The 13,055-nt window shown below is 40.9% G+C and overlaps 1 protein-coding gene and 1 non-coding gene across 2 annotated transcripts; both read right to left on the bottom strand.

Annotated features, from left to right (window-relative positions):
• Positions 1 to 4,820: 4,820 nt before the first annotated feature.
• LOC119312580 (dolichol-phosphate mannosyltransferase subunit 1-like) lies at positions 4,821 to 9,119 on the bottom strand. The gene is made up of 8 exons (XM_037588314.1): positions 8,810 to 9,119; positions 7,316 to 7,415; positions 7,173 to 7,206; positions 7,017 to 7,093; positions 6,889 to 6,914; positions 5,367 to 5,531; positions 5,173 to 5,287; positions 4,821 to 5,079 (listed from the first exon to the last, which is right to left on the bottom strand). Exons 1-8 carry the CDS (start codon positions 8,923 to 8,925, stop codon positions 4,975 to 4,977), a joined length of 738 nt encoding a protein of 245 aa, XP_037444211.1. The 5' UTR covers positions 8,926 to 9,119; the 3' UTR covers positions 4,821 to 4,974.
• On the bottom strand, positions 6,040 to 6,174 carry LOC119313483. Its single transcript, XR_005151763.1, has one exon. It is a non-coding gene; the product is annotated as a small nucleolar RNA snoR113 (small nucleolar RNA).
• Positions 9,120 to 13,055: the final 3,936 nt, after the last annotated feature.

Genomic DNA, 13,055 nt, shown 5'->3' with positions numbered 1-13,055 from the left:
ATTACCGAGAGGGCCCAGAGATACCTCTCCGACAATCGAAGTGACAAATCCTAATCTCAATCTATGCCAACTCAACAAGTACCATCGGAGACACCTGTAGAGCACCTTTATAATCACCCAGTTACGTTGTGACATTTGGTAGCACACAAAGTGTTCCTCCGGTATTCGGGAGTTGCATAATCTCATAGTCATAGGAACATGTATAAGTCATGAAGAAAGCAATAGCAACATACTAAACGATCGAGTGCTAAGCTAACAGAATGGGTCAAGTCAATCACATCATTCTCCAATGATGTGACCCCGTTAATCAAATGACAACTCATGTCTATGGTTAGGAAACACAACCATTTTTGATTCAACGAGCTAGTCAAGTAGAGGCATACTAGTGACATTATGTTTGTCTATGTATTCACACCTGTACTAAGTTTCCGGTTAATACAATTCTAGCATGAATAATAAACATTTATCACGATATAAGGAAATATAAATAACAACTTTATTATTGCCTCTAGGGCATATTTCCTTCAATTTCCTCACACTGAAATCCTCAGTGAAGAATTCATAAAAATCGCCTATTCAGCCCCCCTCTAGTCGACATAACGCACTTTCAATAGGATCTAGCGTTCTGGACGACAACCTCTCCAATGCAGGGCAGGGCTCCGGTTTGTTGGTTGGCAGTTTTGCCTTTCTTCTTCGACAAAATCGAGCAAAGATGGTTGTTACAGGGCCAACGATGTTCACGGTTGTCCCCTAACTAATGTTCCACAAATATAAGTGCTCCACTGTTCGTGGAGGTCCTTTATTCAGTTCTGAAAGCTTCGATGCGATTAGGCACCGACAGTCTTTTGGTCTACCTCTGACGACAACGTTGAAGGAAGACGACAACATGCTTGGCATTAGTTCAACAATCGCCCCTGTCAAAGACTTTGTTGTAATTTTATTTTTGTGGGGATGGTTCTCCTGTAGTTCCACAGCGACACTACTCTTGTCCTGAGTTCATTTTGGAAATGTATGTTTTCTTGAGTTTGAAAACGAGAAACATAGTTAGATTCCGAACTTAAGAGCATGATTGGTTTGATGAGCATAATTGGTGTGCCAACATTTGACAAATGCCAAATATTGACTAGTGTTTGGTTGATTACCAATTTTACTTGTCAACATCATAAGAAGTTGTCAATATTTGGTAACTTTTTGATATTGCCAAGTATTGGCAATGCCAAATATTAGCATCAAACTAATTAGCCTATAAAACTTCACAAGTACTACGAATTTAAGCTGATTCGGGCCAATTCTTTTGGGCGTCTTAAAAAAATAAGCTACCCCTCCACAGAATAAAAGATAAGCCGCCTACTAAATTTGTTTTTTTTAGGGAAGCCTACTAAATTTGTTGAGGCTTCTAAACTAGTTCTGGGACAGGCGCTATATGTTGGGCCAGGCCGCACACATGCCCAGCATTCACCCACCCAGAGGCCCACAGCCCACAGCCCGAACTAGTAGGCCAACTCGAGGTTTCTCCTCTCGTGGCACGCACGCAGACCAACGGAATCGGGCGACGAGGGTTTCTGCGCTCCAACATCCCGGCGGCGAGGAAGAGAAGGCGGCGGAGATGGCGGTGATGGACACGGCGTTCAAGGTGCTGACGGCGGGGCTGGGCGTCGCGACGCTCTACCTGGCCGGCTCCTTCTCCTTCAACGTCTACCGCGGCCTCGCCTGGCACTCCGAGCAATCCGTAAGCGCCGCCCGCCCCAATCCTGCCCCCGTATTCTCGACCCGTTATGTATGAGCCCTTGGTGGGGGGCAGATTCCTCTCCCGACTCGCCCTGCTGCTTTAGTCGTGCCGAATACATCCCCTCCTTTGGCCTGCGAAATCGGAGCAGATTTATACCGTTTGTGTACTGGTTGAATGCGTGGTTGCGCTCTGACGGGAGATGCGGGGACGGGTGTGTTGGCGCGTGAGAGGGTGGACGCAGGCGTGTGATTAGGTGCCGCGTTGCTGGCAGGGCATGATCCATGGATCTCTGTCCATGTGTGTGTGTGTGTGGCTATGCGCTTCTTCCATGTTTACAGTGGGGGAAACCTGAGATTTCCTAGCCATATCGTCCCGTGTGTTTTGCTGTTTTGCTCATGTCATTTTGTACCTAAGTCAGGGATCCCTGTGGTTATTGGTGTTAATTGCAGTAATGGAGGATCACATATATTCACAATGTTGGTTGAGTAACAATATATTCTGCTCTTGAAAGAGGGATCTGTATTTTTTAGGCTGAATCCCATGCACGCCTGCTTTTACTTGGGCAGCAAATGGGAACTTCTTTTAGATACTCCTTTAGTGTCTAGTGCCGCGACCATGCTCATTGTATTTAGAATATCATGGCCACAGATTATCTGGGTTCTTGTGTAGACTGAGAATTTGGTGCAGTTTTATGTGAGGCGTATGGCCGTAATGGAACCGTGTTCATCAAATTGTGAGCTTTAATATATTTAAATTGAGCTGGTCAGTATCATCACAATATTCTTAACCTTCAATGTGACTGAACAATCAGGTGTTCTATAAAGGTCATTTTGTTTTTTATGTGAGCTACAGACAAAAATGCACCGATATGAATATGGGTTCAGTATCAGTATCAGGGCGATATGGATATGGGTATAGTAACGGGGCGATGCGGATACGTAAATACGTCATTTTTTAAAAGCGCCAATACAGGGATACGTTTGACTTTTAGAAAATATTACTAATAAATACTCCCTCCGTTCCTAAATGTAAGTCTTTGTAGAGATTTCACTATGAACTAGATACGGATGTATATAGATGCATTTTAAGTATCGATTCATTCATTTTGCTCCGTATGTAGTCCATCTAGTGGAATCTCTACAAAGACTTACATTTAGGAACGGAGGGAGTATATGTTATTAATTAAGCATTCAACCATTTAGCATGTTTTTACTCAGTGCAGTTACTGCAGTCCATTCTCTTTTATCTTCTTATGCATGATTCTAACGAAAGCCAAGAACCAACAGTCAAACAACAAGTTAGCAAACTTAAAAGTTTAATATTGGTCAAGAGAGCAACAGGACTACTCTACTGGAGAGGGAGGAAGATGAAGCGAGCACCGGAGAGCAGAAAGCATGCCCTGCTGCCTCTGCTGCTAGAGACTGAGAGGGGGATGAGGCGAGGAGCTGACAATGGCTTGCTGCCAGTGAGCTGTTGCAGGAGCCCTGAGCCCACCACTGCCTCGCCGCTGGCTGCTGCATTTAGATAACAAAGAGCTAGTCAGCCTTGAGAAGTGACCTTGTGAGACACGGTCTATGGTACTGGTACATCAACATCAGTAGCATTAGAGAGAAAGGGAGCAAGAGCAGGAGCATACCTTGCTGCTGCAGCCAGCTGCTGCTGCGTGAGTGACCGAGAGGGGGAGTCGGGGATGACAGGGAGGAGGTGAGGAGGGAACTAGTAGGACTGGAGCAGGACCGCAGGAGCCCTCTGCATGCTCGCCTCCGGCCTGCCGCAGCTGCCGTTTAGCTCGGGAGGGAAAGGAATCAGGGAGGGATTGCGCTGGACAGGGTATCGGGATAAGTAGGGTCGAGTCTTACTGGGCTGGGTCGTATCCGGGGGAAGTATCATGGGAAGTATCCAGCACGCATTTGGGAATTAACTTCTTTGTTTTTGTTGCTTTAGCCGTGGATACTTTACTGATATGTATCAGCCACATATCAGGGAGGGATGGTATCTGATATGGATTCACCATGCCCAGGACGGATCGGTGTTTCTTAGGGTACAGAATGAAGGATGACGGGACGAGTAGTAAACCTGTTGGCTCTTCTCGATGTATCTAGCCTAAGCTTAAAAATGGAAACCTATATTTGTGACACCATGTTGTTATATGTAAATTTGATCTGGTTCAGTAAATCATTCATTATTTGCTGAAAGGAAATGATTGCAGCACCCGCTGATGATAAAATGCAGCTTAGATAGTGAGGAATTATAGGCAATAGTTGTGGGCTTAACTTAGTCATCTTTTTTGGTACATACACAAAACTGACGCAGCAGCAACTCGTGTTTCTAAGTCATTTTGTTCTCTGATATTTGCTGCATTCAATGTCATTGTGCAACCTGTTCTACGAAGCAGCAACTCGTGTTTCTAAGTCATTTTGTTCTCTGATATTTGCTGCATTCAATGTCATTGTGCAACCTGTTCTGAAATGCATTCTAACTTCTTTTGGGTGTGTTACAGAAGCTAGAAAAAGAAAAGGAGAAGAATGAAGATTGAGAAGGAAGGACGGCAAGTTAGTGTCGGGGATTATTACCAACCAAAAGGACCTACAAAAAATCTCGACTTGTGATGAGAGTGGTTGTTTGTGGTTATGTTTTCTGGGACTGATTTCCAGGCGGTTCCTTTGATGTAATATAGATTCAGGATTTGGATGATCATACCTCTTTAAGTGCTCTCAGTTTTTACATATTTCTGCGTTGCACTAAATAAGGGTGCTCTGAGATGGAAGACAAGATATGTGTGTTCTGTGAATCTTTTCCTTCGGGCATTATTACACACTTAGGATCAGTTGAATGAAACATATGAAAACTGCTCATGTGTTTCCTGTCTTCTTGTTTATGTGCCGTCCATCCATTAAACTTGCATGATAACTGCAAGAGGAATGTTCATTGATATACAGGCATATAGTTCTTCAAGGTAGCAGTTGAATCAGCAATCCCATGGATGATCAACCCATGCAACTACACAGTAAGCAGCTAAGCCGGCAGTTTCAGCGCAACCAGATGGCCAACCACTATGCCATGATACATTAGTCACAGGACACAATTCATATATGGATACTCACAGACCAAAACTAGTGTATATAATTCAATTGTAGGTCTGAAAACATTAGTACAATTATGCAGTTCAAGCTGTGAAAACATAAGAAAAATCACTCTAACAAGAGTTTGTCCTATAACAATCATGCATGCGGTGTCTTCTCGACCTATGTTGTGAGCAACAGATACACAAGGCCTTTCAAATATCCAACAATTTCGGAGCCACCGAGCTTTGAGATTCCGAAGACCCTGTCAACGAAAGTGATTGGGACCTGGACATGAGAAGCAAAGTTACAACTATCAAAGCCAAGAGATTATAATCCAGCCTTACACAAATGAAAATGGGTGAGCGCGAAATGGCTTACCTCTTCAATGTGATAACCTTTCCTAGTAGCCCTGACAATCATCTCCATTTGGAATACATAGCCCTTGCTGACGCAGGAGGAGATGACATCCTTCAAAACACTTCGCTTATATAGCCTAGGAAATCGGGCGAAGCATCAAATAAAAGTAATTATTGGGATCTTATTCCATATTTATTAAATAAAATGAGACACACCTAAATGATCCAGTCAGATCAGAAGCTCCAGGCTGTAGCAACGTCTGTGCCAGAACATTTGCTCCCCTGCTGGTCAACTTCCGCATAAGATTCCAACCATGGACACCGCCGTTGCTAACATAACGGGTGCCAGTTACAATGTCAGCACCGGTTTCCTTTTGCTTCCTGGCCAATGATGAACATGATTTACAAAGCTATATAGGTTCTTCCAAGTAACTGTTTTTGTGAGCTTGGATAGTCAGCTATACCAAACTTCGCTGAAGTTGTTTCAGCCATTAAATCAAACAACTAACACTCAACAAGGTACATATCTATGTCTTTGTTAGCCAAAATTCCATTTCTAGGCCTGACAAGAGCAAACTGGCTAATTAAGACATATTTTGCCGAAGAGAAGAGACCAGTCAAAACAGAACAGAGTAAATAGAAAAATTTATATTTTACTCCCTCCGTTCGTAAATATAAGTCTTTTTAGAGATTCCAATGCGGACTACATATGGAGCAAAATGCGGACTCTAAAATATGTCTACATACATCCGTATGTTGTTCTTATTGAAATCTCTAAAAAGACTTATATTTAGGAACAGAGGGAGTATAAATGTGCACTTAATATTTACAAAGCATACAGTAGGGCAGTGTCAGTGCCCATGCCAGCCTATATAAACAGCTGGGGAGAATGGCTCAGAGAAAACCTTTCGCCGAATCACATCACATCATGCTACTACCATCCCAGAACGACGACGAGAGGATATCGATCATCCGTGTTTGGAGGCAGCTGTAAGACCGGCCTTTCAATTTCTCCTCACTGCCACACAATTATATCTGTATCTATCTAGAAACAAAGCGCACAAGAACACATGTCCATAGAGGATCCAAGAAAGAAGGGATGCAGCGGCAGAGTGAGAGCGAGCAATCAAGAACACATGTCCATAGAGGAACCAAGAAAGAAGGGATGCAGCGGCAGAGTGAGAGCGAGCAATCAAGTGGAGGCGCCACCATGACTGTGGCGCTACCCTTGCATCTTATGCAGAGCAATTGGGTTGGAGGAATCCCTATTTGCGACTGCACCCTGGTCCTGTACTAATTGGCAGCCAGGAAGAATAGAAAAAAGAAGGTATTAGAAGGTCAGAATTGGATTCTCTCGGTGGCCGGAAGGAGTGCCTCTGTCCATCTTGGTGATATTTTTTGGTCTGTGGAGTGGTTTATTCACATTTAATTTGATGATCAGGCAAATTGCTAAGCACGGGTAATTAAGACCCCCAGTGAAAATAGGGATGTCTCCTACGCCACCCACAATATGTGGAAGTGCTTAATGTGGCCTTGATTGACACCGACAGGAGCCACTCTACATGTGAACTCTGTGATGTTACTGTTGAAAACAGCCACTGTAATTATGTTTCTCTCTTCTGCTACTAGAGACTCACCAGTCCTGCCAGTTTCCTCAATAACATAAAATACAAAGCATACTAATCCAATCATTCTTGCCGGATAAAGTTAAAAGCATCTTTCAGTATATGATTCTCACCTGATGAAGCTTGGCAAATACTTCGGCTGTTCAGAACAGAAAAAGGAATCAGTAACTAAAAGGAACAGAACTATTTAAATACTCAACTATGCCAAATAACATAGAGAAGAAAATGAGAAGAAACATACATGATGAGATAGATCTGCATCCATTATAACAACGAACTCCCCTGAAGCATGCTTTAATCCATGCATATATGCAGTACCTGAATGTTTACAGTAGTTCATTAACACAAACATCAAGCATAACAATCACCATAGGTAGAAATGGGCAGCTAAGCTCACCAAGTCCTAGCTTCCTTGGTCTAGCTCGCAGTAGCTGGAATTATATCAGGTAAAAAACATTGCAGTAAGTCATTAATAACCAAAACTTGGACCACAAATATATACATAAACTCATACATCAACATGTTTGTTAAATTACTTACAACACGATCTTCGCCATATACTTGCTGCAGCTGCTTTACAATGTCTTGAGTTCCATCGGGGCTTCCATCATCCACAATAATGATTTCGAACTTGGCATCCCTACAGTAGAAAGTTACATCATCAGTTAAAGTTAAGTAAATAAATGCAACAGCCTTGTGATTTGAAATACACCAACATCATGCTAAATATAATAAGAGTATACAGAACCAACAGAACATGTTGTAATACTGACCAAATACTATGTGTATACAACAGCAACAGAAAACATGTTGGATGCTACAAATAAATGTGCTGCGTGATGGATTCTAAAAAACCGCTACAGATAATGTGAATACAAAAAGAGCCAGCGCTTGTAAGATTCAGAGAAATCTGGTTTTATCAAATCTAAAAATAAGATGGTGTAGTCATACCAACTAGGAAGTTATTCAGAGCTAACCAGTTGACACCAGCACTACAATCTAGGGTATGAACACTGTTAAGTGCTAACTGAAACCAGCTAAGCACATTGACAGGACCAGATATACTTTGGATAACTCTGAATAACTTCCTAGTCTTCGACAAAATAACAAGAAGCAGAAACTATTTTTTTTTTTTTGAACGGTCACCGGGGGGGAGAGGATCCCCACCTGAATATATTGCTCAAAAAGCTGCCAAAGCCAAGAGTCACCCCTTAACTTTGGCTGATCCCGTTTATAAGGGAAACAGGATCGAAAACCTAAACAAATTGACCCCGTTTATAAGGGAAACCGGGCCGAAAACCGTAGAAACTATTTTTGAAATCGTCTTATGACACTTTCACCTTGCTCTGATGTTCTTTGAGAGTTCTTCTCACAAGATAAAGTGGACAACAGAGACTCAATTCCTCTGAACACGGCACCACTAGCATTTAGCATCTACATACCTCTAAAAAGCGACAATGAGCATATCTCATGGTCCAGGTCCGAATCAAACACAATAGGCAATTGCAGAGGTGTTGTAAAGTTGCGACATGTGAGTACAGAATGAACTAATAGCTACTGAATTTTCTGCTTAACCTGGGCTGCAAACCTCATAGCAATTAGCAACAAAATTTTCAGTTGATGTGGGCGCACCCCGCCCAAGGTTTATTCTACAGAAGAGAAAATCTGAGCCGGCTTGGAATCTTTCTGGATCACAGGATCACTAGCATTTGCCAGCTACACATGATGAGATGCGACAGCGATCACAACCATATCTCATGGCCTGAATCGAATGCAATACTAGTTAGTTCCAAAGGGGTCTTATACAGTTGCACTACGTGAGTGGGGAATTGGAGAGCCCCAGAGCCATTAGCAGTACTAGCCTTTAAACGAAAGCTTCAATCACGCACCCCGCCCCAGGTTTATCTACACAGCAGAAAATCTGAGCAGGCTTGGAACCTATCCGGATCACAAACGACCTCCGTCAACAAAGATCTCAACTACCGAAAGAACTAAAAGAGGATGCACGGAGGTGGGTGATTGATGGGAGATTACGGGAGGTGCTTGAAGATGAGGTAGACGATGAGGGCGATGTTGAGGCGCTCGTTGTAGGTGGGCACGATGATGCTGTACTCCGGCCTGCCGCCTCCCGCCTCCCCTCCCTTCTCCATCGCCGCCGCTGCCGCAGGTCCGCCTCCACCGGGACGAGCAGAGCAGCGCGGGCAGATCACCTCTTCTTGGTTGCGATCTGACGCGAGCGCCGCCGCAGACGCCGTTGGGCAGGGGCGGAGGGAAGCCGGCGAGAGATTGGCGAGGCCGATTTCCCGTCGCCGGCCGGCAGTCAAGTCGGGCTTGGATGGGCCGCGTATCGGCGCAAAAGTACCGTTTTCATACGGGCTAACTGGGAGAAGCTTTATGTGGGCCGCAGGCACCAAGAAGAGGTAGTACTTGCAAAAGATCCAATGGTTCTTGTTTTTCTTCATTGTTCCTTTTTGTTATTTTTCACTTTGAGAACTAGTCACGAATATCGAATTCAAGAAAAAAAGTTCATAATTTCAAAAATCGTTCACTAATTTCAAAAAATGTTCCAATTTTCTGAAAATTCACGAATTTTCAAAAATTAGGGATTTCATAAAATTTTCATGAATTTTCTTAAAAATATTTCAAATTCAAAAATGTTCATGCACACCAAAAAATGATCCTCCAACCAAAATATGTTTGAATATTAAAAACAGGTTCATTAACTCCAAAAACGTATGTCAATAAAAAAATGCTAGTGAATTTCATTTTTTCCTCAGATTTCAAAAAATATTCATCGATACAAAAAATATTATGAACTTGAAAAGTGTTCATGAAATACACAAAACTGTTCTCAAATTTTAAAAATTGTTTCCAAAATTCAAAAAATGTTCATCGGTTCAGAAAAATGTTCACTGATGCAAAGAATGTTAACAAATTTAAAAATATGTTCGAGGATTCAAAACATGGTTCCCAGACTAAGAAATTTTCATGAATTTCAAAAAATGTTGCCAGCTATTCAAAAACTTATTCACAAAATTCAACATAAAATAAAAGAAAAACCCAAAAAAGTAAAACAAATATAAAAAGGAAAAGAAAAAGAAAGAACAAAAAAGGGAAAATCCGGTTCAGTGATGGTTCTAGAATCTTCCCAAAACCGGTGGGGTCAAAAAACCGGGAATGTGCTGGCCCAATTGAAGCTTGGATACGACCCGAGACCTGCTCTTCGGCGCCTCTGGCGCCCGTTCGCTTAGCGGGCGCTCACGAAGCAGCCTCGTGTGGACCAGCCCAGCTAGCACGCTCCTTCCCTTCTTCGCTCGCTCACTCCTTCCCAATGAGCATGTTTCGTTCGTTCGTTGTAATTTTTTTTTGTTCGTCCCATCGTTCACAGAACTGAAATAATACATGGATCTGAAGAAAAAACGAATTTAAAAACAGTACAAAAATTTTAGAAAAAGTTCATCAATTCTAAAAAAAGTTAATCAAATTTGAACACAAAATTGAAAAAGTTCAACAAATTTGAAAAAAAGTTCATCGGATTCAAAAAAAGTTCATTGAATTTGAAAAAAAAGTTCACCGAATGAAAAAAAATCACCAAATATGAAAAAGATCGTTAAAATTCAGAAAAAAAATCATCAAATTCAAAAAACGTTCATCGGAGTTGAAAAAGGTTCGCCAGATTTGAAAAAAGGTCATTGATTATGGAAAAAGTTCATTGAATTTGTAAAAAAAATTCATCCATTTTCACAAAACAAAAAGTGAAGAAAGAAAATTTCTCGAATATGAAAAAAGAAAATTTGAAAAAAGAGAAAAAGGAAATGAAAAAAGGTAAGATGAAAGAGGAAAGGAAAGAAAAGATGTAAGTTATCACAGCTGGCTAGGTGGCGCGGTCGTTGTTGCAACGTCTCACTAAGCGGGGAGGTCTCGGGTTTGATTCTCCTTGCAGCGTTGTGCGCCTGTTTGTGGAAAGAGCTGTATCGGGTGCAAATGGCGCCAGATAGGATCCGACCCTATTCTCTGTACCCTCCCCCCACCTATTCCTAGCTTTAAGTGAGACAGGGGGGAGCCCCAGATGGGCAGGGCCAGCCACGCGAGAGGCCACGACCTGTTTATTTGTTGTTTCTTCTATTTTTTTTTCTCGTTTTTTGTTTTTTTTGTATTTTCTTCATACTTTATTTTTTTACATATATATATATTGAAAAAATATTAAAAAATCTTGAACAAGTATTTTAAAAATGTTGAATGAGTATTTTAAAATGTTGAATAAATATTCAAATATTGAACAAGTATTTGAATTTTTAAATAAAAATTAAAAAAATATGGAACGAGTGTCTGAAAATTTTGAACAACTATTTAAAAATGTTGAATAAGTATTAAAAATATTAAACGAGTATTTTAAAAATGTTGAATAAGTATTAATGTTGAGCGAGTATTTGAAAATGTTCAATAAGTATTAAAATGTTGAAAAAGTATTTGAAAATTGTTGAATGAGCGTTGGAAAAATGTTGAATGTGTATACAAAGAATGTTGATCACTTATTAAAAATGTTTTTGACATATGCAAAAATGTAGAGTGAAAACGAAAACCAACATAAGAAAAAATAAAAACAAAAAACAAAATAATGGAGAAGAGGAAAGAAAACCAAACCAAAAATGAAGAAGAAAACCCCAAAAAAACAAAAACATGAAAATAAAATGGAAAAAGAATGGAAAAACAAAAAAGGAGAAAGGAAGAAAAAAGATACATCTCGAGAGAAAGAGTAAAAAAGCAAAACCAGAGAAGCCCCGCCACATGGCTAGCACCGTTGAACTCTATTGAGGAGGCCACGGTTCAAGCCCCACCTCCCTCCTCGCAAAAATGCTAGACTCACGGGGGCCACATGGCTAGCACCGTTGAACTCTATTGAGGAGGCCACGGTTCGAGCCCCACCTCCCTCCCCAAAAAACGCTAGACTCACGGGGGAGCTTTTACAGGCTTTACGGACTGACCCTTCCTCCCCTCACAAATCTCCCCCCCCCCCCTGATTTTTAGGGTGGGGCCCGCCTCATCTACTAACCAATTAAAATAATCTACCTCAGTCTTCGCCCGTAAAAGTCATGTAAACACTTCGTGAATGTAGCATTGCTGCCCCTCCCAGTGTCCTTTCTTTTCCTATGTTTTCTTTTGAAGTGGGCCGGCTCGTTACTGCTGAAGCTCGCAGCGAGAGTTTCTACGGGCTCGCTTAATGCGAGAATAGCATTCGCGGCTATTCTCCAACCTATGAAATAAATAGGATCCCACACTACTTATAGTTATATCTGTATAGGATGCACATCTGCCTTCGATCTTATCTGGCTGGCGGCCCATAAACCACGTGTTTTATCCTTTAACCTCTCCCAGTTTGGGGAAGCTTCCACCCCGGTTTTGAGAAGCTTCAACGGTGGTTTATCTTTTTTCTGTTTTTTTGGACCGCATGTTAAATTTTTTTCCCTCCTCTCTTTTTCATATTTTTTTAATTTGCAAACTTTTAAAAAATTTGTGAACTTCTTTCAAATTCATGTACATTTTTTCAATTCATGGTCTTTTCTCAAATTCATGAACTTTTCATGAATTCATGAACTTTGTCAAATGCGTGAACCTTTCTCAAGTCGTGATCTTTTTTTTTCAAATTTTGGGAACTTTTTCCAAATTTGTGAACATTTTCAAAATCCTAAAAAATTTCAAATTTCAGGATCTTTCCAAATTTTGCGATGTTCTTTTCAAATTTGTGAATTATTTTTTGATTTTGTTAACTTTTCTCAAGTTCAGGAACTTTTCCCATTTTTGTGTACCTTTTTCAATTTTTTGTAAACTTTTAAAAATCTGTGAAAATTTCCATATTCATGTTTATTTTTATTTTTTGGTGATTCCTTTTCAAATTTATGATTTTTTGTTTTAAAATAATTGAACTCTTTCAAAAGTCAATGATAACAAGTACGCAAACATCATCTGGTTAGACACAGGTGATTGAGATAACTTGGATACGAGAGTACGAATATGAGTAAAGAGAACTAACCGGCAACGAGGATAACAAGTGCAGTGATTAAAGTGTTGATCACGATCCAGCCTTGCGTTTTGTAACGTATAGCAAAGAAAATAGAATGATATGTAGGAACAAAAGGGTCACTTGAGAGCTTCCTAAATATTGGGTGTTAACAGGGGTGTCAAAATCCTGCTCTTAACTATTAATTAACTGGAAAGTGTTTCAAGTCATGTCCATTTATTTCTCAACCTGCAGGGTCACACTTAACGATTAGTAATATTT

The sequence above is a fragment of the Triticum dicoccoides genome, chromosome 5B (genome assembly GCF_002162155.2).
Source record: "Triticum dicoccoides isolate Atlit2015 ecotype Zavitan chromosome 5B, WEW_v2.0, whole genome shotgun sequence".
NCBI classification, from domain to species: Eukaryota; Viridiplantae; Streptophyta; class Magnoliopsida; order Poales; family Poaceae; genus Triticum; species Triticum dicoccoides.
The sequence above is the reverse complement of the archived record's forward strand: the minus strand, read 5'-3'. Positions and strand labels throughout refer to the sequence as shown.